This window comes from Protopterus annectens, chromosome 17.part0 (assembly GCF_019279795.1).
Source record: "Protopterus annectens isolate FY-2018-M chromosome 17.part0, PAN1.0, whole genome shotgun sequence".
NCBI classification, from domain to species: domain Eukaryota; kingdom Metazoa; phylum Chordata; order Ceratodontiformes; family Protopteridae; genus Protopterus; species Protopterus annectens.
Genome location: NC_056751.1, coordinates 599,399,610 through 599,425,573, shown reverse-complemented (window position 1 = coordinate 599,425,573; position 25,964 = coordinate 599,399,610). Strand labels below are relative to the sequence as shown.

General features: G+C 41.6%; 1 protein-coding gene across 4 annotated transcripts in view; it reads right to left on the bottom strand.

Annotated features, from left to right (window-relative positions):
* Nucleotides 1–25,964, bottom strand: part of HSPBP1 (HSPA (Hsp70) binding protein 1) — a 712,194-nt gene that overhangs the window by 176,186 nt on the left and 510,044 nt on the right. For all 4 annotated transcript variants that reach the window (XM_044059627.1, XM_044059623.1, XM_044059625.1 and 1 more), the window contains one exon: nucleotides 25,632–25,743. In XM_044059627.1, coding sequence (XP_043915562.1) covers nucleotides 25,651–25,743 — 93 coding nt within the window. In that variant the 3' untranslated portion in view covers nucleotides 25,632–25,650. The remainder of the gene's footprint in view (nucleotides 1–25,631; nucleotides 25,744–25,964) is intronic.

Sequence of the window (25,964 nt, the reverse complement as noted above, 5' to 3'; positions counted from 1 at the left end):
TGGCCTCACCTGCTTTGCCTACCATGGATTCTGGATCCAGTTCCAGACATCCTGTCTCACCCAACAGATATGATCCACCTGGACAACTTAGGCTTAAAAATGACTGCATGGCTTCTCCAATTCCATTGTTAGCTAGCCAGCCCAGGGTCTCTTCCCCTGTCTGCCACATTCTTTTATCTTTCTTCAAAGCTTCTACTAGAAAAATTTACAGAAGTAAATGGAAAAGATTTGTTGCTTGGGTGCAGCAAAATGACACTGTTCCCTTTTCAGTGCTAGTTCCTAAAGTTCTCAAGTTTTTAGCTACAATTTTTAATGAAGGTACTAGTTCAACTACTAAAGTACAACTTTTTGCTATTTCTAATTTTCACACTGGAGTAAATAATTATTTAGCATCTTTCAAACGTTGTAAGGCCTTTATAAGGGGAACTTTTCTTCTTGGACCCCATTTTAAAAATCCCACTCCCCCATGGGATTTAAATTTGGTTTTACAATCTTTGACCCAATCCCCCTTTGAACCATCAGCCAAATGTGATCTAAATTTTTTGACCTGGAAGACTGTCTTTTTAGTGGCCATTACCACTGCTAGAAGAGTCTCTATCTTATAAGCCTCCTTTTTGATTTTTCATAAGGACAGGGAATCCTTACGAAACAATCCATCTTTCCTTCTAAGGTGGTGTCAGAATCCAATATCAATCAAACCATCAACCTTTCAGTTTTCTTTCCAACGTTCACGAACAAAGGACAGTATATGTTGCACGTATTGGATGTTCACAGACATTTACTTTTTTTTATCTACACAGGACACAAATTTTCAGGAAATCAGACCAATTTGTCTCTTTTTTGAATTCAGAATTGGGTAAACCAAATACTAAAGTAACTTTAGCCAAATGGTTAACTGATTGTACGTCCTTTGTTTACAAAAAATTAGGTTTGTCTTTGGCAAAACCTTTAAAGGCTCATTCCACCAGGTCTATGAACACAACTTCTGCATTTTTCCCCAGATCTTCCTTGGACGATATTTGTGCAACTGCAGCTTGGGCTAATCCTCATACCTTTATTATTCATTACAAATTGTATCTGGCCTCTAGGGGAAGAGCGGCCTTCAGCTCAGCAGTGCTCAGAATATCCTTCCTTAAGAGTCCTCCCAGTATTTAGGTAGCTAGGAACTCTGTCCCATTTGTTGAGGAATGAATGAAAATTATATAATCAGACAAAGAAGTTATGTACTCACCATAACGTTCCACCTGTGTTGTCCATTTTCATTCTTCCTCCACTCCCCCCTCACTCCAACGTCCTACCAATTTGACTTCTGAAAGAAAAAGAAGATGCTAAAGGAACCAATGTTCCTTTATTTGAGCTCCAGACAATGTTATCTGTATTACTTTTTTTTCTCTCTACCCATGGTATTTTTGTCTCTCGCTCTTTTCCTGAATTACTTGCTCATAACTAATCCCCCTCCTCTCTGTTTTTATAGCCCTAGTGGATTTTTCCCTGTGGTTTTCTCCTGGCCACAGTACAGGCAACAAAGGTTTGAGGACCTTAACAGATACCCTTCAACTCTAACCATCGGTCCGGAAGCCACCACTTTAAGCTTAAAATAATACCACTGAAGTATGTGTCCCAGTAAATAACTACTATATAAGCAAATTTTTTAATTAATGCTAGACTTTATAAGTACAACAAGAACTGACAGTGTTTTTTTGCTAGTCGCCACGAAAAGCAGATGCCAGAAGCTCCTATCCTTTCTCTTTGGTTACCCACTATCCTCATACTGTTTCTGTGTATATTCCCCTGTTCTGTACTTTACCCTTCCCTGAATTCACTTCTAGCCTCACTCATAACTGCCTTTCCTAGTGCACCTGCCCTATTTTACTGTCTTCAGACTCTTACATATTAATGTTTTTTTTTATTTTTTGCCTTGCTTTTAGCTGTTAGTAATACCTCGCTCTCCTCCTCCAAAGCCCCTCTCTATTGTAGCTTATTTTAACCATAAAGCACTGGGTTTGCTTCAAGTAAATCTACTTATGTAGCTTGAGGCCAGTGTCCTTTTGTAAGCTTACTTCTGCTCATATTTTATTTTTTTTTATTTTATTTCTGGTGACTATACTTTTAGAAACTTTATATCCTTGTCTCTCAAGCTAGTTTTTCACTATCTTTTTCTGATTGTTTCTATGACTTTATCTTGACCAGGGTGCTAGGCCCCGCTATGCTCGGGCTCACTTCGCTCCCCTACCCCATTCCCACCCACCTCATTACAATTACCTTCATACCTAACTATCCTTCCTCTTCCTGTCCCACTAGCCACTACAATTCCACTTCCTGCCTATTGCCACAACCACCTTACTAATCTGTCAATCTTGTCAACACCACTTCCTCTATACCACTGTCTCTACCTACTCTATCTGACCATATTTTATTCTAACATGTATTATTTTCTAATATCTTCTACACTACTCCTTATTCTCTCTATCTCCACCTCTTACCACTCCAATCTCTCTGACCCACTCCTATGTTCACCAACTTCTCACTCATACAACATATATCCAACTACTTCATCTTTTACTATCTCCCCTAATCTCTTTACTACCTCTACCTCAAGTCTATATAAACTATCCATAATACAGGTTTTTAAACCTTCCCACAATGCTAAGTCAAAACTATACAAACTCCATCTAGCATCTACTACACACTCACTCCTTACTAAAAATCTACTTTGTTCTGGAGATATCCATCCCAACCCTGACCCCTCTTCTCTCCCCAAAACTACCTCCACACTGCCCCCATCTTACTCCTCTAACAGTCACCAACCTCAGTCACAACAATCATCTCCATCCAAATACTTAACTATTTACTCATTGAATATTCAGAGTCTAGCAAATAAAGTCAATGAGCAGCACTCATGGATATCTCTCAATACCCCTCACATCCTCTCCCTATCTGAAACCTGGCTCAAGCCACAAATCTCAAATAGTGAAATACTCCCACCAGGTTATAATATCTTCTGATCTGATAGACCTGTAAAAAAAGGGGGTGGCGTGGCCATCCTCTACTCAAACAACCTTAGCCTCTCACCATACCCTTCGCCAATTCCTGAGTTCCTCCCAGCTAAAATCATCATCCTTAACTGCCATCTGAATCCCCACAAAAAACTTGCAATTGCCTCTACCTACCTTCCTCCTGGTAACATTTTGCCCATTCTTGAAAACATCCTATCCTGGTTCTCCCACAACGTACCATATGAGATACTTATCCTTGGTGATGTCAACAATGATTGGTCCAAACTCACAACTGACTCCCCCCAACTCAGTATCCACCTACACGGCTTCCACCAACTTATAACATCTCTCACTCGCTTCCATAAAAATTCCACTTCCAGCTCCATCATAGACTGGATCCTTACCAATTACCCCCACCAATACCACAATCCCACCACCTTACCTGACTCCCTCAGTGATCCTCTCCATACCACCATCTTAAGACACTACTCCCATATTCTTAAGCCCCACCTTATCAAAGATTGTCAAAAACTATCGACTTTCAATTCATCCCAATTTAACTCCATTCTTCACAACATAGATTGGTCCAACGTAAAACACCTCCCCCTAAACGATGCTGTAAGCACTTTCAATAGCATCTTCATGAACACTCTAAACTCCTTAGCTCCCTCTAGGAAGATCAGAGTAAAATCAAATTATACTCCCTGGCTCTCCAAAGAGACTATGTCCCTTATGAAACAAAGAGATCATGCTTGGAAAACCTGGACTAAAACTAAACAACCACATTTTCTTCAAAAATACAGGCAACTGAGGAACCTTGCAAAAAATATACAACTAATGACAAAAAGTTATACTATAGCTCTGCTCAGCTTAACAACAAATCCAATCCTCGAAAATTTTGGTCAACTCTCAACAGTATCCTCTATCCTGGAAAGCCCTCTAATCCCTTCCCATACCCTAACTCTTCCTTTCAGGAAACAGATACCCTCCTGAATAAACACTTTATCTCTTCCATCCAAAATCTGGTAACCTCTAAGCCAAACTCTACTTCGACACCCACCCCTCCAAGTACCACTAACACAAATTTGTTTTCTTTTTAGCCAGTTCTCATTACTTACATCAAATCTCTACTACTCAAGCTAAAACCTTGCTCTCCTTCCACTGACAATCTATCTCCTACATTCCTCAAACTTGCTGCTGACTCAATTGCCTATCCTATATCTATACTACTTAATCGATCTATTCTGGAATCAACTGTCCCCACCCTTTGGAAATCTTTCTTCACTATCCCTCTTCATAAAGGTGGAAACTCCACTGACCCCTCAAACTACCGAACCATTGCCATTCTGTCCCCCCTCTCCAAGATATTAGAAAAATGTATTCACTCACAGCTTCTCAATCACCTCCTCACACACCACTTACTTACCCCTACCAAACATGGATTTCGTCCTCACCACAGCACCACCAGTGCCCTCCTCTCCTTCACTCATATCATTGCAGAGGCCCTAGACAACAATAAACTAATTTACTGTCTCTTCCTAGATCTCTCCAAAGCCTTTGATACTGTCTCTCATCCTCTACTACTATCCAGACTCACAAATCTCCACCTATCCCCCTCCACACTTGCCTGGTTTAATAGTTACCTATCTGTCAGGGAACAATCTGTCAAATGGCTCTCATCCTCCTCACCTTTCCTTCCCATCTCCACTGGTGTTCCCCAAGGCTCCATCTTGGGACCCCTTTTGTTTAACATCTTCACCAATGATCTTTACACCTCATGCAAAGAATCCTCCCTTATTCAGTATGCCGATGACTCCACACTTATATCTATCTCAAATAACATTACTGAACTACACTCCCTGACCCAGCAGGTCCTACTATTCACTGAACAATGTCTCTCTCACAACCTATTGATCCTAAATCCCAAAAAGACCAAACTCCTACTTTTCCTTTCCAGTTCTCTTTCTCATCACAAAACCTCCTTTTTATTACATCTTCTAACAATACAACTATCCAACCTGACACCCACACAAAACTCCTAGGGGTCATTATCGATGATGAACTAAAGTTCAACCTACACATACTCCAATATATAATAAAAACAAACCAGAAACTAGGTCTGCTATATCGGAACAAAAAATTCCTAACCCCTGAATCTAGACTTACCCTGGGCCAGGCACTCCTCCTCCCCTCCCTCTTATACTCCGCCCCAGTTCTTACCAATATCCAGGCCTCCACTCTAAACAAACTCCAACAGACTTACCATAAAATAGTCAGATTCATTACTAACTCCCCATATAACGCACACCACTGCATTTCTATAAACTCTCTTCAATGGCTTCAACTTCCCCAATTTCTGCTATCTTATCAATTTCATATGCTACACTCTATTCCTTATAAACCCTCCTTCTGTCCATTTCTATCTTCCTTAGTCTCCATCTACATCCCATCCCGGACCCTCCGTTCTTCTAACCAATAATTACTTGATATCTACCACCCAAAAAGGTCAGTAGGCAAACTACTCTACAAACACTCCCTTGCCCATGCTTGGAACAAACTTCCCCTTGACTTACGTTCAATCTCCCACACCTCATACTTTAAAAATGAACTAAAAGCTTATTTTCTCAATTCCAGAACCTGCCCTTGCCATGACCCTACCTAGTTTTCCTTCCCTTTATGTACCCTCAAAAGGACCATACTTAGTACCTCATTACACCTCTCTCTCCAATGTGTCTACTATGCATTTGCATAATTTTATACAAACAAATTTTTTTATTGTTGACCTATTGAATTATATCAATGTAAAATTGTTACTTAGCTTCTTTTTAATGCAACTTTAACTTTATGAGTGTAACCCAACATATGTGAATCTTTCTGCTATAACTGCTATTATATCAATATTGTTTAAAATTTTACTTGTTTAAAATGTACTACTGGAGCTTTTCTCCTCGGGTCTCCACTGAAAATGGGCCACAAGCCCAGTTGGACAAACCCGGTTAACAAATGTCAATAAATAAATAAATAAATAAACAAATAAATAAATAAATATTATCTCATATCCTTATTTGTTAATTACTATACAGACTAAAAGATCAGTAAACAAGATCTGAGGTATGGTAGGGGACTAGTGCATTATGGGTAAGGGAGGAGCTCAAACGTTTTTCAGTGTTCCACAAGCTGGAAAAAGCAGCAGAGTTAGACCTGAGGGTCTGATCTGAACCCATTTGTTGAGAAAGAATGAAAATGGACAACACAGATGGAACATTATGGAGAACACAACTTCTTTTTTTGTCCTGGTAAAACCTCAGTTGTCTGTGAATGTCTACGGAGTGCAAGATTCTTTTTCCCTTATCTTAGGGACTGGGGCTAGAAGGTAGGCAGACTGACTGATTGGTTGGTTGAGAGTTAGTCCACTAAGTATTTTTGGCATAAAAGAAAGACTGGCTCTAAGGTTTACCTTACCTTTGTGAAAGATGAGAATGGCTGGAATGTCCATGACAGCATGGAGTTCTGAGACCTTGAGGGCTGAAGTCAGGGCCAACAGGAGCACTGTTTTCCAGATGCAGAATTTGAGAATTACCAGAGCACCCATTTCAAAAGGAGGTAAAGAGAGTTATTCCATAACAAAATCAAAATCCCATGATGGGGCGACAGGCTTCCTTGGTAGTGTAAGGTGTAAAACCCCTCTCAGAAAAAGCTTAACCATTGTCCTGGATAGGAGAGGAGGCTACAAAGGTAAACAAGCATTAATGGCAGATAAATGAGCCTTAATGGAAGAAAAGGCCAATCCCAAATGTAACAAGTCACTCAAGTAATGGAGCACTATGGGGATATCCGACAGAAGGCATTGTAGTTTGTGCTTAAAGCACCAGACTGAGAATCTCTTCCACTTGATTATGTAAAATTTCCTGGCTTTCTGTAGGACATGAACAACCTCTTCAGAGAAGGTATGTCTTGTAGGGGTTAAAATCCTATCATCCAGAAAGTTAGGGAGCTGCCTTTCTATTGAGCGGTAAGATCTAGCTGTGGATGGATTCTCCAGTAATTTCCCTTTGACAGGTGAAACAGGAGTGGTTACCAGTACTGTCTTGGCCAGAAAGGTGCCAAGAGCAGGAGATTCCTTATGGACCTACAGTAGGAACCTTGGGAGCAGAGGCAGAGAGGAATATGCATAATAGAACTTCTCCATCCATTGGAAGGAGAGGGCATCTGTTCTCCAGGCTAGAGGTGATGGGTTAATTGTGCAGAAAAAGGGGTGTAGATGATGCTCTGGTTAAGCAAAGTGATCTGTCTAAGGAATCCCCCACCTGTGAGTTACGGATTTGAAAACTTCTGTGTTTAGAGACCATCTGTGAGGGTCTTCCATATTCCTGCTTTAAAAGTCTGCTAAGACGTTTTGCTGATAGCTGATATACTTCTCTGCAAGTGTAAGATTCATCTGAGAGGCTAGGTGCTAGATCTCCTGTGCCAGCCTGCACAGGGGGGAAGGATCTTGTGCCTCTCTGCTTGTTTATGTACCGTCTCTGGTGCTGTCAGTGCATACCAGCTGAGTGCCTGGTTTCCAAAGATGTGAGAAGGTCTGTAGGGCTTAGAGAAATGCCCTCATTTTCTTTTATGTCATTCAGAACATGGGCAGGTCACTCTCTCTGAACTCTGTGGTCTGCTGTACAAGCCCCCCCCCACATGCCCTGTCTGAGTCATCTGTAAAAAAGTCTTGGTTGTGCATGGGGTTGGAGTGAATGGAAGACCTGGCTTGACAGTAACCTGGTTGCTCCACCACACGAGTTCCTTCTTGATACAAGGAAATGTCCAGGCTACATTCCAGAAAGGTCAACCATTGGATGGTAATGGGCTGGGATTTTTTGTAATAAATAGTGATCCCAGAAGGGTCAAGAGTTGTGCAGTGTAATGAAGATGCTTGAGAAGCGTATCCCTGGATAAAGGCTGGAGTAGTAGGTCGTCCAGGTAAGGGAAGATGTTTGTGCTCTGTGTGCAGCAGAAAGCTACCATGAGAATCAAAACCCCAAGAGCTGTAGAAAGATCATAGGGCAAAGCAGAAAACTGAAAATGTGATGATCCTGTAAACAAACAAAGACATTTTCTGCAGGAAGGATGGATGGGAATATGAAATATGCAGATAAGCATTCTTTAGCTAAGGATATGAGGAAGGCCTGAGGAAGCAGGAAGGGTAGAAGAGTTTGTAAGGACAGCATTTTGAAAGAGAGAACTCTCAGAAAGGTGTTTAGCCAGGAAAGGTCCAGAATAGGTCTCCACTGACCTTCTTTTATGGGACAAGAAAGATCCTCATGTAAAATCCCTTTCCTAGAAAGGTTCAGGGGACATTTTCTATGCCTTCCTGAGCCAGTAAGTCTTGAATGGGTGTAACAGGTGTGTCTGTTAGGGAGGAGGTAGGGTTATTTCCCCAAGAGATGGGCTGCTTTCCAAAGACATACCCATTAGTCAGAGGTTATTGCTTCCCAGAATGGGAATAAAACAGACAGTCTTTTTGACAGGGGAATGGCAGGGTTGGATTTTGAGGGGGCAAGTGGAATACAGTCACAGTGGTCTAACACTAAACTGAGGCCTCCCAAGATTTCTATGGTAACTGGGCACTGTAGAAAGTAGAATCTGACAGCAGTCTTTAATTGTTTTGCTCTGTTTCTGCAAGGCCTTAAAAAGACTGGCAGCTTGTCAGCCAAACAGAAGGTTGTTAGCCAAGGGAGAATCTAGAATTTTTGACTTGAGATCTTCTGAAACAGGATGGCCCCGCCACCAGTCACCTGATCACTGAGCCAGAAGCAGCCACCCTTGGAGAGGCATCCACAGCATCATAACTGCATTTTATACTGTGTCTGGCTATTTGTGAAGGGTTACTATTACATTACCGAACTTCAACAAGTTTGAACCCTATATGGTCGAAACCATATAGTCGAACTTGCTGAAGTTCGAATACACACACACACAAAAAAAATAAATAAATAAAAGATGCAATAGTACACTAACTGTTGCAAGCAGGGGGGCAAACCCCCCCGGCACCCCCCACTGTGTACCAACTCCGAGACCGCACTATAGTGTGGGAAGGGAATATTTCCCTTTACTATACTGTAGTGTGATCTCGGAGTTGGTATATTTAAAGAGCAGGGGGTGTGGGGGTGCAGGGGAGTTTGCCCCCCTGCTTGCAACAGTTAGTTTACTGTTGCATCTTTTATTTTTTTTGCCGTGTTCAAAGTTTTGAAACTTTGAACAGACAAGTTCAATATTGTCGTGTTCAAAGTTTCAAAACTTCGATCATGTAACAGGAACCCATTTGTGAAGCTTGAGCCACTAGAGATTGCATATGCTGTTTTAATTCAGGTGTCTGGGGCTCTGTGACAGTTTTGCTTAGGGACTGTAGCACAGACAGTAAGTATTTTATCACTGGAGTTTAGAAGTTAATATTTCTGAAAGCTAAAGTAGAGGAAATATACACTTTCTTACCCCACATATCCATTGCTTCATAGTGTTTACTAGGCTAAGGACCACTGGGGACGTTTTAAGCCTAACCATGCATCCCAGATCTCTGACAAGTTCTGATACCCTTGATAAGTCTAAGCATTGGCCTGGGAAATTAATCATTTACAGGTTACCTGTGTCCATTAGACACACAAGTCCTTGTCAGTGGGGAGAACACTAGTACCAGGAAGAAGCATGGAAGGTTTGTCCGAGGCCAGAGGTACTGCAGCTGGGTCTCCCACAGGGTTTTTGTAGAGGTGCCTTAGTTTTTCAGGAACTTTGTAGAACCTATCTAGTCTATTTGGAACAGAAGGCTGAGAATCCAGGGCTGAAGAATCGGCCTGAAAGGCATTCAGGTAAGCATCTATCACAGGGGAAACTGGAGGAGGTGCAGGAGTGCCCATCTCTAATAAGTTGTAGCATCTCTTTTGCACCTCAGACATCTGTTCAGATTGTCATTCAAAATGCTTCATCATGCTTTGCAAGGTCTCTCCAAAGGAGGTTTCTTCCAAGGGGGGAATCCATAAAGAGCGAATCTCCTTCATATAAGGATATGTGTTTAAGAGAGTGTAACTGGAAAGAATAGTTGACAGAGCGTTCAGAATCCCCCTGCAGTTCCTCATAAGAGGAGGAAGAATCCACAGCTTATTTCTGTGGTGTGGCCTGCGAAGGCACAAAGGAAGGAGTCTTCAGAGATATAACTGTCTGGAATAAACCCCTGAGAAAAATCAATTCACTCTTTCTCCCTGGATATAGATGGGAACATTGAGTGCTTAAGTTTTTGCTTTTTCTTCTTAGGGGTGATGCCCGCCTGTAGCAGCCTTGTGTTAAGCCTTGGTACATTGCAATCAGAGTACCAGGAATCTTTTCCCGCACAAGAATCTGAGAGACTCCATGAGGGCCCTCTGAGCTAATGAGTCACAGTTCGACAGAAGATTTAGTCTTCAAGGCCAAAGAAGCTGTACCAGCCCCCAGTGGGGTTGCGATAGAGGCCTCATTTGAAGATGACAGCATACCGCGGGTTTGACCACCTCATCTGGTACACTCAATTCTGAGATGAAGAAAAGCAAATCTCTCAGGCTGGTGGCGAGACAGTCTAAGGATCTTGCACTTACATCCAATTTTATACCCCTATGCAGACGAACTGAGGTCATTATCCAGACGTATGTCCTAGGAAGGTAAAATCTGGTACCGTGGCCAGACATCAGCGAGTTACAACCCATCTGTTACGGATACTGCAACAGTGACTCAGACAGGACATCAGAGGAGTATGAATTTTGGTGGACTGGGGAAAAGTATGACAGGTAGATGAGGAAGTCAGGAAATTAATTAAATAAAGGAGGACTAACAAATACCTATGCCAGGAATCCCTGCTTATGGTAGAAGAGGTCAAAGTGCCTCCGCTGGCCAGTAAAAGGCAAAAGTAAGCCCAGCAGCCATGGGTCAATAACCTACCAGTGTCCAGTTGCCTTGCCGGGGTTACCTGAAATAAGAGCTCTGAGCAAAATCTGGATGTACAGCCAATCAACTTGCCAAACAAGAGCTAAGGACTGCTACAATGAGTATAAGTTCACTAGCACAATGCAGCTTGGAAGTGGATGACGTGATGTTAAGGAGGAGAATAGACATCCTGTATGTCCAGAAGACAACAGGAGAAAGACAATGTTACAAAGCCACTTACCTTAGGATCTAAGAGTCTACTACTTAGAGGAAGGACAGGCTAGAAACTTCACGGAATTGTAGTGAGGGATAGTCTTCTGAAATCAGTGAGGGATGTCATCAGAATTAATGACAGACTTATGTAAATCAAACTCCAGGGTAAAGATAGGGCAATATTCACAATTTCAGCCTATACCCTACAGTAGAAATGTGACAGTGAGGAAAATTGTACATGCAGGCAGCAGTTGTAGGGCCTGCTACAAAAAGCAAGACAACATGAGTTAGTGGTAATAACGGGAGACCTGAATGCTCATGTCGGAACAAACAGAACAGGATATTAATACAGCCTAAGTCCACATAGGTGGGGTATTAGGAAAAAAGAAGTGGAAGCCATTCTAGATTTCTGCTTTTCAAATGGGTTGATGGTGGTCAATACATGGCTCAGCAGGAGAGAAAGAGGGAGACGGAGAGAGACAGACAGAAGATCACATAAAAGAATGGGCAACATGCAACTCAGGTAGACTTCCTCCTAGTAAGGAATGGGCCCTGGGGTAGAATCAGATATTGCAAAGAACTATCCACTGAAACAGTCAGCACACAACATAAACCACTGGTGACTAAGATCAGCTCATTGGTGACTACAATCAGCTGTAAGCAATGGTTAGAAAAAACTCTATGGTTACCACAGACTAGGTTGAAGATTTGGAAGTTTATTTATTTATTTATTTATTTATATTTTATTTATATTTGTTGACCGGGAGTGTCTGACTGGATGTAGGTCCATTTTCAGCGGAGGCATGGGGAGAAAAGCTCCACAGTTAAAATAAACAGACAGTAGTTACATTGGATTACATAGCGATTAACGATTTACATAGCAATTACTTACAACATATTTACAGATGAAGAACATAGTACATCAGTAGACAACTAGAATCTTTATCTGTGAAGTACATAACAGACATTAATAAATGTTACAATAAGAAGTTCCTGCTGCATAATAAGTACTAGGCTTATGAGCATCTGAGCTTGCTATAATCAAGGTAGTTAGTGGAGTGGAAAGAAAGGTAGTGGTTGGACGGGGTGGGTGATATTATAAATAATAGAGGGAGTTCCATAATTTGGCTATGGTGCAAAAGAATAGTGCTTCACCAGCAGAGTTATTGGCTTTAGTGATCTGCAAGTGATTTTTGTTGCTGGATCTTAGTGGTCTGGTGGTGTGATAGGGTTGGAGTAGATTCTGGAGGGATGGGACATTTAGTGGATGGTTTACTAGTTTGTCGGCGAGTGAGAGTTGATACCACTGAAGTTGTCTGAAGTGAAAGCACAGGAGTTCTATAAAATACGCCGGGCTCCGGCATTTCAGGAAGAATAGGAAACAGGTAGAGTTGAAGCAGAATGACAATATCTTAAAACAACATGGGTGAAGACTATACAATAAACATGCAGCTGAGTCACACATGGAAATAAGACACATAAAAGTTGGTGTTGGAATGCAAACATCCAGGAAGATATCAAAAGAAAAGTGTGCAGGAAAAAATGGGATATAGAAAAGATGGACCATGCTAAGAAGGAATACAGTCACAATAGCAAAGAACAAGGAGTCAGAGGCATTCTACCAGTTTCTACTCCCAAAACGTTGTACTGCCCCCCCATACACATCCTACAATGAAAGAAGAAGAGACAATCCAAGGAGGGTTAAGAGCAGCATTAAAGAAAATGAAGTCAGGGAAAGCAGTAGGATTAGATGAGGTCATAGCAGGCATAATCAAGATGTTGGATGAGCTAGGGGAGGAAAAGCTCCTGAGGGTACTCATAGGTATAAGGAGAGAAAGACATATCCTAGATGACTACAGAATAAGAATCCTAATGCCAGTGTACAAGAACAAAGAGGGAACTCACAACTGTGGACAGTGCAGAGGTATCAAACTCCTACCACTCTGCATTAAAGTGCTTGAGAGGGTGACTGATAAATGAATAATAGTTGAAAGTGAGACGGGAGATGAGCATTTTGGAACCCAATCAGGATTCAGCACAAATACCACATGCTTGTAGTCAGACAACTAGTTGAGAAGAAACAAGAGAAGAGTAGAGAGCCCAAGTGGGCATTCCTAGAGATGAAAAAAGCATATAATAAGGTTCCTAGAAAGCTGATTTATGCAGTCTTGCTGAGGTTCTAAGTCCTAGAAACATTAGTAGAATTAATGCAGGCTATGTACAAGGACCAAATGACAGATGTACAAACAGTGTTTTGATTCACACAGAGGGTTCTCAGTGGTAAGGGGTGTGCATCAGGGATCATCTCTGAGCCTACTGTGGTTCATACTGGTGATGGACTACATTAGCAAACAGGATGGAGTGGGCAAATTAACAAAGCTGCACTACGCAGTCTAAGTGGCATTAAAAGTGAACTCAGAATAGAGACTTGAGTGAATGACAGAGGAATGTAATACAATGCTAAATAATTGTAAGCACATAAGATAAAACTGAGTACAGACAAGACAGCTGTCATAACAGCAAATTGGGGGATATCAGAAGCTGAAAATTGTTTCAGTATGGAAAACCGTGAAACAGGTTAATGGCTTCAAGTATCTGAGATGGGGCGGTGGAGGACAAGGAAAGTCTTAATGAGAAGGTCAAAACTAGAATCAGAGGGTCTGCAGCCAAATGGCACAGACTGTCAGGAGTAGTGAGTGACAGAAGAATACCAAAAAAGTTGAAAATTAAGGTAGATAAAACAGTAGTGGAACCAGTACTAATGCATGGTATAGAAAACTGAGATGAGGAAACTAGCTGAAATGAAGTGTCACAGGCAGGTGGTAGGATGGACACTGCGGGACACAGAAAATGAAGCCAAAATAGCTCCAAATTGCAGAGAAGATGAAAGAGAACAGATTATGGTGGTTCAGACATGTACAGGAAAAGCAGATGATGATTTGGTGAAGAAGATCGGGGACAGACAGGAAAAAGGCAAGAGGAAACAAGGATGTCCAATAAAGAGATGGATAGACTGTGAGACAGAAATCTTGCAACAGTCGGGCATGAATGTCGAAGAAGGTAGGATTGTGGCACTGAATAGAGAGAGGTGGGGACAGTTCAGACAACACCTGGCTCCGTGTAGACAAATGGGAAAAGGGGGCTGATGATAATAAATACCTATATAAGCCCATATAATTCCGCGTCACATATTCACAGGACTACAGAGCATTCTCAAATGCAAAAATGTGGGATATAGTGACTATGTGTCTATTGCAATCAGCAGCACTTCTTTCAAAGTCTACAGAGCTATAAAAATATAAATACCAGCCTAGTCTTCGCCATTAAGGGAATTATGGGCAAGGGCGAACTTACTGATACAATCTTCACTGATCTATGTAAATACTTTGATTCCATTAACACAAGGACTCTTTTGACAAGTTAGGAGTTGGCAGATTTTAAAACTTCCCTACAAAGTACTCTGTCAGAAATATTTGGGGAGCAGAGATACTTATATCCTTTCTAAATCTTAGTAGGACCAAACGTATCTGTGTCATACTGATATGCATTTCCCCAGGACAAAATATAGCCAGACGTGATGACATACTGTCTTGGAGCTTACAATTAACAGTGAGATGATCATTTTAGGTAATGTTAACATCGACTGGCAAACACCATCTTCTCAAAATCCAACAAACAGTATTAACCTCTCTGTTTTTTCTCAAATCACCAACTGTCCTGTTCGATACAGTAAAGACTATACCCAACAATCCACTCTAGACTGGATCCTTTTATCCCATCCTGCTAATTTCTCTACTACTTGCACACTTTCCAACAGTGATCACCTACCCACATACACCCTCAGAACCATCAATCACCTACCTAAAACACACATCCTGACAAACATCTTCAGTCTTAACTAATTTTTCTCAAGACTAGCAAATTAGCCACTGAACTCAAAACTTTTCACAGAATATGTTCATTGCCAAAGGGAGGTTAAAAACATCCACAGTTTAGTGTTTTCGTCTGTAACACTAACACATCATTAGAACTATGAACGTACTGCTTGTGGAAGCCATTTTAAAACTTAAGTGCATAAGACACACCTTCCATGTAAACCAATCCCAACTTGTTATAGCTGAAATCAATGTGAAACAGAAAAAATACAGCAACAACACTAAAAATAAAACCTGAACCAAAACAAATACAAAATAGGCAAAAAAATAGCTAAACAAAAAGTGTTTGATGAAACACAAAATCATATTCTGCTGGCTCTTTTTAGTTCACTGCTGACAGAAATACTGCAGTTCATTTAAACCGGGAAAGTTGTAGCATCCAGCTTAAGTTGCCATGACATTTCCAGGTGAAGCAGTTTGTTCTGACAGTCCCCTACATAAGGAGAATTTTGTATTTGTTCAAGAACTAAAGATGTAAACTTGGCGAATTAGTTACTGTCCTTACTTTGGATACTGTAAACATGTTGACAGATACGCTTGTTCAAAGTGTTCTTAGTTTTTCCCACATAGAAAGCGAGACAAGATGCACATGTAGCCAGATAAATAACTCTTTGAGAAAAGCAACTGTAAGCTCAACCATGCACAAAAGAATCAAATCTACTTAAAACAGGGCCATTGTAACAAGTGTTTATGTAAGGGCACTGATGACAATGCCCACATTTCCTGGTAGATAAAAATCCCTCGAGATGATCGTTAGCGCGATTTAGCGCGGAGCTGCCACTGTTGCACACTAGGGCAGCGCCGGTTAGGCAGGTTTAAACTATTCGGGCTACCTAAAGTCCACTCTTCAAATTTTCCCTTAAAACTACCTTCCTCGAACTATACTACTGATCTAATCAGCGTACCCTATAACTAAAAAGATCATCTCCACTTGACTCCAAGTAGACTATTCTCTATCTGTTAAACCTCGCACTTGCTCCTACAGTACTTATTACCTTGATATGGCACTCTTGTCATAGATAGTACCCCAAAAAGGTAACCCCCCATTTCTCGGTCACCCACGTCCCCCTGAATCTTTTTTAAAGTTTTTGTCTATCCTTCTAGCATGTCGAGGGATCAGTTGCTAGTGTCCTCTCCTGCTCAGCTGGTGAACCTGGGAATACTGAGGCAATGTTACAATTGCCTCATGTACACAGACAACCCTCTCCTCCTCCCACAAAACACAAATACATGCGAGAGATGCAACTATACGGCCAAACTGGAGGCTGAGCTCTGTCAACACAGGACTGGCAAGACCAGTCAGGAGGAGAAGGTTACCACACACACTATAGACCCAGTCTCACATAGCACCATTACAACCTCAAATCATACACATAAACACACAAAGACATACTCGGAGGCTCTGATCAAAAATCTACCAAAACAGCAGAGGCCACCAAAGCAGACACCCAAACAACCACCACCTCAGAACACAACACCTGCAACACATAGACCTCACAGTCAGAGTGTCAAACAGTCACAGCCCTTAAGGCCAAACACAATGCCAGACACACTAGTCATTGGTGACTCCATAGTCAGACACACTGACGTCCCGCTCACCAGACTGAGTAAGGAGAAGGTCACAGTAAGCTGCCTGTCGGGCGCTAGAATCCGCCACATAACGCAAGCACTCAGGTCTCTCAACAGCAAGTACAAATATGACTCAGTCATTGTCCACGCTGGTGTAAACGACCTGAGACGCACCTCCTTGGACTACATGAAAAGAGACATTGAGGAGCTCTCTGATTATGTAGCCCAGGCAGGTATGACCCTGACCTTGAGCAGTATCCTACCTTCACCAAGAGTGATGCCACAATACAGAGATAAGATGATCAGCTTTAACAATTGGCTTAAACACTGGTGTCATTCAAAGGGGATCCAGTATCTGTCTGCCTGGGATGACATGCTGGACAAGCCACGCTGCTGCGCAAGGGACGGCTTGCACCTGTCACCCCTGGGATTCCGGATATTGGCAAAGGCTCTTGCCAGCCCCATAGTGCCTTTTTAGGCAAGACTCAAATTCTAAACCTACCACCCTAGAACACAACAAAGGAAAAAAACTAAGGGTAATGCTGCTCAATGCCAGAAGTCTAAATCTCAAAATGCACGCACTCGAGGCCCTTCTCAGTATGGAGAACATCGATGTCTGTGCTGTGACAGAAACCTGGTTCAAGGCTCCTGAGAGCACCCCAGCTATCAGGTTTTACCTCATATCATGCGTTCCGCCCCAAAATCCGGACAATACCAAGAAAGGAGGGGTATCCATATTCATCAAGGACACCCACACCTCAAGACTGGTGGCAACGCACGATGCATCGGAGACCATCCAGGTGCAATTAACCATAGGCAAGACTGCTCTGCAAATTGTAGCATGTTACAGGCCACCCTCACAAACTCAGGAACCTCACATGGCCTTCCTGAAAACACTAGAGGGATAAATGTATCACCAAACACCATCATACTAGGTGACTTCAATTACCCTAATATAGACTGGGAACACTACTCAAGCCCAAACACCCTAGCCCAAAAGTTCCTGGAATTCATAAACTCAAATGCCATGGAACAACTAGTCACCATCCCCACAAGAGGAGATAACATACTTGATCTCATCATCACGAACATGGGAGCACAATGTTCAACACCGAAGTATACCCCTCACTGGTGAGATCAGATCACAAACTAATCTCACTGGAGGTCCTCATCCCACCCCACCTGAAATAAAAAGACCACAGTAAAGAACTTCTCAAAAGCCGACTTCACACTTCTAAAGACTAGTGTGGTCTCCTTTAAGGCCCCAAGCCGCGGAAAACAGTACTCAAGCCGCTGAATCACTTACAAACACCTTCTACCAGCACCTGCAGGACTGCATGGATAAGGCAATCCCAAACAAAACAAAGACTCTTAGTACCAAAGGCAAGCGTCCAGTTTGGTGGACCCCAGCCATAAACAAACTCTACAATAAAAGGAGGAAGCTACTACAAGATAGAGCAAAATCCTTAAAAGGTAAGACACCCTTGATCACTATAAGTAAAAAACTAAGAGCTCTCATAAAATCATCCAAAGCAAATTTCGAGAGAAAAATAGCTAAAGACTCAAAAGACAATCATAAGGCCTTCTTTAGCTATGTTAGAAACCTAGGAGGAAACTCCCAGATATGCTCAGAACTAGTTCAAAATGATGTGAAGATTACTGATCCTACAGACATTGCCAACATACTGGCTGACAGGTTCAGTGCAAACTTCTCCGCTCCCCCAAAAGGAGAGATATCTATACCAAACGATTGCAGCCCCCAAACATCTCCAGCGCCCAAGTGAGAACTGCTCTCTCCAAAGCAAAAACACAGCATCCATGGGACCTGATGGTGTCCCTGGCTGTGTGCTCCACGAACTCAATGAGGAATTAAACCCACAGCTAGGACAGCTGTTTAACCAAAGTCTTACCTCTGGATACGCACTCCAGGAGTGGCGCACTGCAACTGTGGTCCCACTTCACAAAGGCGGTGCCTCCACCGACCCTGGAAATTACCGCCCATTAGCTTGACAAGCCTTATCTGCAAAGCCATGGAGAGGATCATAATGGACCTCATAAATAAAGACATAGGGAATTTGCAGACTTTGGATCCAACCCAGTTTGGCTTTGTCAAAGGCAGATCATGCCTTTTAAACTTGGTTGACTTCTTGAAACAGTCACCAAAGCCATTGGCGAGGGAAAGGCAGTCCATACAGCCTACCTCGATCTGGCTAAGGCCTTCGATACAATACCCCACTCGGGTATCATTGAAAAACTCATCAGCTTAAATGTCAACCCATACATCACAAGATGGGTTGCAAACTGGCTGAGTGACAGAACCCACAGGGTCAGAGTTGCTGGCGCCATGTCAGACTCAAAGCCTGTCACAAGTGGTGTCCCACAGGGCTCAGTCCTGGGCCCACTCTTGTTTGGCATCTACTTTTCCAAGTACAAGCAAACACAGGAGGGTTATGGCTGACAAAGTTTGCAGATGACTGCAAACTGGGCCATAGTAGAAAACACATCTGACACAGATATCCTTCAGAAGGGTCTCACAGAAACGGATAACTGGTGCCAGAGCCACGGCCTGAAGTTAAATGCCAAAAATGCATAGTCATACCCTTTGGGAAAAACAAGGTTACCCCTAGCTACCAAATAGGTGGCAATCCACTGAGCACAGAAGAAGTTATCAGGGACCTGGGGACCCAGGTTGATAGTAGTCTGTCATTCGACACCCATGTAGCTAAAGTAGTTAGGAAGACCTTCTACATTGCCCACCTTATCATGAAGGGATTCTCATCTAGATCAAGGGAGGTCATAGTCTCCCTTTACTCATCACTCATCAGACCAATGATTGAGTACAATGCCCCATTCGGGATGTATCTGACCCGACACTTGCAGCAGCTGGAGAGGCCACAAAAGTTCCTCACCAAAAGGATAAAGGGTCTCAAAAATCTGTCCTATGCTGCCCGACTGAAAGAACTCCAGCTCTATTCAGTCGCTACCGCTTGCTCAGAGGTGACCTTTGCCTAACATACAAGGCCATGTCAAACCCAGATTTGATGAATATGCTTCACCTCAAAAAAATCTAGATCCATCAGAGCCACAAGGGCGGGAGACTTAAACCTCGACATGGCTATTAATAGGACGTGCTGGAGGGATAGATTCATCACCCAAAGACTCCCTATGCTGTGGAACAAAATCCCGGTACATGTGAGGCAGAGCACCTCGCTGGCCTTGTTCAAGAGAAATCTTGACCAATGGATGGGAGATCGCAGATATACCCCAGGGATTACCTCAGTGTCACTGCTCGACAGAGGCACAGCAAAATAATGGGTATAGTTCCCCATACTAAAGGGGTGGCGTAAGCCACAAAACGATGGGCTAGGCTTGTAAATGCCCTCGGGCAGATAGCCTAGTATGAACCTATGAACCTATGAACCTATGAACTAGGTTTTTCAAGAAGGGATTTTATGTTAGATTTATTTTTATAGGTAAAAGATGGTGGTGCAGAAAAAAAACACTTTGATGCCTTCATCACACTGTAGCATGAACCAGTTCTTCCGCAAAATCTTTTCAGTGTCCTTGACATCTAAAGTGTAATGCAGGACCATATCAGTTTGGCCATTAAAACCTGTGACTGTCTTTCTTGTCAAGCTGATTCAGCCCTTTCTTGATGATGGGGGAATATTTAGCATTTCTCTCTGCCCATATCTCATCTTTGATTGAATCCAGAAGCTGTGGGGGGTAGCCATGGTCCAAAAACCTAGATCTTAGAATATCAAATTGTTCAAGACACACTACATCATCTGAGGTCAACCGAGAGGTTCTGATATACTGACTTTTTACCACCCCCCCTGTTCTGATGGAAGGGATGGCAACTGGTGAAAAAAAGAAATGTGCTACAGTAAGTGGATTTTCTGTAAATCCTGGTAGTGAATTCTTCATTAACTCCTTTTCTGATGTCAGTGTCAAGATAATTAATCTGGTCATGTTCAAATGAATATATGAGGTTTAAAAAGGAGGTGCTGGCTTGTAACTGTAGCATGAATTTTTCAAGTTCATTGGCACTTCTTTCCCAAATGATAAGTAAATCATCGCAGTATCTAAAGTAGGCAGCACATTTGGAAAAGAGGGGGAATTTAAAAAGTTCTAATTCCCATCTTAATAAGACAGCATTTGCAAAGATGGGGGCGCATCCGGCCTCCATAGCCACTCCAAGAGTTTGCTTGTAAAATTCATCCTCAAAGGTCAGAAAGTTATTGTTTAACACCAAGTCCATGAACTCACTAACCAATTCATAATCTGTTTCAGAAAGTAAACCAAATTGTTTTACAATGTCTCTGAAACAATCCAGCCCAACTACTACAATTCAGTGGGCAATTTGCTGATTGTTTTGCTGTTATTAGCTACTGTTTTCTTCCAGTACCAGAGCTGCACTCTTGTTTCTTCCTTTAATTTAAATTCAATGAACTCAAAGAATATAAACTGGTTAATTCTTAAACCTCCCCCACTAGATGCACAGTTCAGTATTTCAACACTACTTTCCTAGCAATGTCTTTCGACTTCTCCTGTTAGGAGTTGCTACAGTGGATCACCGGTCCACAGACTGATTGACAGTGGAGTTTTTAAGGTGTCGAGTTGCCAGCCTGGTGCCCCACCTTCACAGAAGGCACACACACACACGCACCTACCTGCATGTCTTTAAAACTCACTCAACTGCAGGGAGGACATGCAGACTCCGCTTAGAAGGTGCTCCAGGCAAGAAGTGAACTGCAGAACCTCTTGCGGTGAGGTGACAATGCTAACTACTGCACCACTGTGGCCAACCACCACTAGACGCAACCGTTCAGTATTTCAACACTGCTTTCTAAATATACTTAATACCCTTGCTCTACTGCACACAAAAAGAATCAAAAACAATCTTGCTCCTTGGTTAACAAAAGCTTGTAAAACTCTCATTAAAAAAAAAAACAGGACATAGCCTGGGATCACTGGAAACAAAACAAAACTCTACTAGTACTCAGACAATGCCACAACCAAGTAAAGAAGCTAGTAAACTAAGACAAACAATTATATTACACCCACATACAACATGAACATAGAGCTAACCCTAAGAAATTATGGTCCTCCAACTCATCCCTACTTAACCTCGGGGCCATAAAAGAACACTGCCCTTGCCCTGATGCCCCACCATTACAAACAGGTAATGACTTCAACATGCACTTTATACAATCTATAGCTTCTCTGACCTCCAGTTCCCACAACCCCAGCTCCTCATCTTCCACAGCTACCATCAATCATGCCTCAACTTTACTCTCTAACCTTCACCATGATAACAGCCCAAATCCTCTTTGTAATAACCCATCCAACTTCAACTTTCAACCCATTCCTACAACTCTCATAAAAAATTGTTGCAAAAACTTAAAACCTTGCTCGACCTCAGCAGATAACCTCCCACCTGAATACCTTAAATTAGCTGCTGACTCGGACTCTGTTGCATATCCCATCAGTATTCTTATCAACAGGTCTCTCTCTGAATCTAACGTTCCCAACATCTGGAAAATGTCACATATTATTCCTATCCACAAAGGCTGAAGCTCTACTGAACTAACTAACTTCTGGCCTACAGCCATACTAACTCCCATCTCCAAAATAAATGCATTTACCAGCAACTCATGCAATATTTACTACAAAACAACTTCCTTATCCACACCCAACAAGGTTTCCGTCCAAATAACAGCTCGTCTATCCTTCACTGACACTGTAAATAGGGCAACAGACACAGATAACTTTGTATCGGCATTATTTCTTGACTTATCAAAAGCCTGTGACACAGTCTCACACACCTTACTCCTGGCTAGGCTCTCCAGCCTGGGACTTTCACCTCCCACCATACAGTGGTTTCATAGCTACCTAAAAAAATTGAAAACAAGCTGTAAAATGGTGAAATACCATCTCTCCCTTTCTTCACACCCCCACAGGAGTCCCACAGGGTTCCATCCTTGGCCCCTTACTCTAATATTTTTACAAAAAACTTGTATACGTCCTCATCCATAGGAACACTCTTACAATATAAAGATGACTCTACCATCATCTGCCCCTCTCCCAGACTTCCCCAACTGCGCTCCATCACTCAACAAACTTTTGCCTCTGCTGAAACATGGTTCATTAACTCTCGACTCTTCCTTAACCCTACAAAAAAAACTTCTTTTCTTTATGCCAAAAAAAACCCTCTCGACACAAACCAGTTTAAAATCCATTCTGCAGGCAACACTGCTACTGAAATAGTGCCCCACACTAAAATGCCAGGAGTCATTATTGACAATCAACTTAAGTGTCATCTCCACATTCAGCATAACATTAAGAAAACCCACCAGAAACCTGGTATCCTCTATAGGAACAAACACTTCCTGAATGCAGCAACCAGAGTCACACACCTCTCTCTCTACTATATGGTGCCACAATTCTCACTAACCTACAGTCCACTATCAGATCAAAACTAGAACGATGTTACAACAAAGTGGCAAAGTTTGATACCAACTCAAAGACCAACACACACCATTGTAGAGCATTACATATGCTACAATGGCTTGAACTCCCTAACTACTTACATTATGTCCAGCTCTTAGCCCTACACATCATCATGTACAAACCTTTAGTATGCCCAGCCCTGAGAAATATAATAAATCCTTACACTCCCAACAGAACCCTTACGTCTGAAGACAAGCAACTCCTAACCATTTTCAAGTCCCTCAAAAGTATCAGGACAAAGCCTCTATTCTTACTCTGTAGCTAAAATCTGGAACTCTCTCCCCCAACCACAAGAACAATTATTAACCTGAAAGCCTTCAAATCCTACCTAAAATAACATTTTAACAATACATGGCTATGCTCATGTTCATCTCCTGGCTAACCTTACCTAAACTTCTCCTCTATTTATTGTACGGTAATGGCTGCTCAACAACATATCTCTGTATCTTATGACAAGGAAGAACTAAAGAATTACATGCATCACGACATGAAAACCTATCTACCATGTGATTGAAGACATGAATTTTATTTTATGTTTGCTCCTGGATGTGAATATATTACTCTGTATATGAAATTAAAATTCTTGAATATATATTACTACATATAAAGATTAACTACCTATTTCACTGTATAAAACAAATATATAGTTATCTATACGTACATAATTGTCTGTTACGTGGGAGCTTTTCTCCCAAGGCCTCAGCTGAAAATGGGGTCTTTTGACTCAGATGAACTTTCCCGGTAAACAAATATCAAATTAAATAAATAAATAAAACAAATGACTATAACTAAGGAAATGATTCTTTTGAGCCAGGACAGAGTATCTGAATTGCCTACACAAGGCCTTACTACGTTTAACTCTACTGATTACCAAAAAAAATAGTAGAAAATGGAAATCAAAATCTAAACGAATTGTAACTACAGTACCAAACATTATTAGAGAGAGAAAATAACTGGAAGTGGGATCCTTAGAAAAGGGAAGGAGCAAATTACAGAGAAATAAATGGAATTTGTGGGAACAAAATATGTAGAGTAATGTTCAGGAGAAGGAGGTTGCCGTCTCGCAGCAAGAGGTTCTCTGGTTTGATCCTCGGCTGGGGTGCCTTCTGTGGGGAGTCTGCATGTTCTCCCTGTGGTTGCGCAGGTTTCCTCCAGGTGTTCCGGTTTCCTCCCACATCCCAAAGACAAGCTGTAGGTGGATTGGACACTCTAAACTGGCCCTAGGCGTGAGTGTGTGTGTGTGTGTGTGTGTGTGTGTGTGCCTTCTGTGGAAGGTTGGGCACCAGGCTGGCAACTCGACACTGTAAAACTCCACTGCCAATCATGAGCGGACAGGTGATCCGCTGTGGTGCCCCCTAACCGGAAAAAAGCCAGAAGAAGAAGAATGTTCAGGAGGAGGAGTAAGGTTTAATGTAAGGCAGGGATTGAGCTATTTATGTAATGTTGGAGTGAATGACTGTTTCTATAAAGATAGAAAATATACATATTGTATAATGCATGCAAGAATGTTAAAATTATTTGTTTTTCTATTAATGTAAGTGTGCCTACATCTTTGATGATAATTTAATACAAGGGTTTAGAAAAAGACTTCTTGACAGCTTCTCACATTTAGTCCCACACTTCAAAATGACAAAGGCTCACACAATGAAACTTGAAAATACCATGCTGAGAGAATAAAAAGTTATGTGCATTATGCAACATCATCAAATAAGGTCACCACATCTTAGAGCAAAAAAAATATGTTGTTGGAAGTGCTTGGGCTGATGATATATTCCATCTTGAGATTCTACAATTCTGCATTTGGGATTTAATAAGCAGGACTTCAATGTATGTGGTTTTGTCAAAGTACCTGTCTTGCTCCCATACCTAAATACCTCTGAATACATGCAAGCCATTCTCACAAGATCTTCCATCACTAACACTCACTTACTTCAAACAATTCCAAAGTATCAACGTTAAAAGCTCATTCTCTTGAACACAAACGCACATTAGTTACAACTCAGTAGCTGCAACACTTGTTTTTTACCACTTTTTAATTCATCAAGGGGCAACAGCTGAATGGCAGGATCTCCAGACACTATACTGGATACATTTCTCTCATAACCCTCTCAAAGCATGGACAATAAAATGGGCTCAAACTCTTGAAACTTGTATTACCAAATATATAACCTGACAATGCCCAACTGATACTACTGTTAAAAATGTATTCTTGTAACCTCCTCTGAGCACCCAACTAAAAAGATAACTGGTCCATAAGTGGCTTAATTCTCCCTCTGGCCCTACTTCACCTTGTCTACTAACAGATTGAGGATATTTGTAAAGTGGGTACTTCAGCAAAAGACTGTATACACACATATATATATATATATATATATATATATATATATATATATACACACACACACATATATATATATATATATATATATATATATATACATAGGCATACAAGCCTGTGCACTGTTCAGCTTACCTGAAATTCCTCCTGGTTCTTAAGGAGTTCTTTCCTTTCTGAAAGCAACTTTTCTAGACCCAATTCTGGTTCCTGACACTCTGCCATGCCACGAGGGAAGTCTGCTACCAGGCTAACAAAAGAAAGAAAATATCATTACAAACACTAAACACACAGCATTATGAAGAATGTTAACTTCAGAATGTCCCCACTCCATCAATTGACAATATGACATGTCTTGAATTCAAAGTTATCTGTTTCACATACAAGCATGACTGCCACTTCAACATAGACATTACTCACTGGGAATAAATAAATGTATAACAACAAAAGTTTATAAAAATGAAAGAAAAA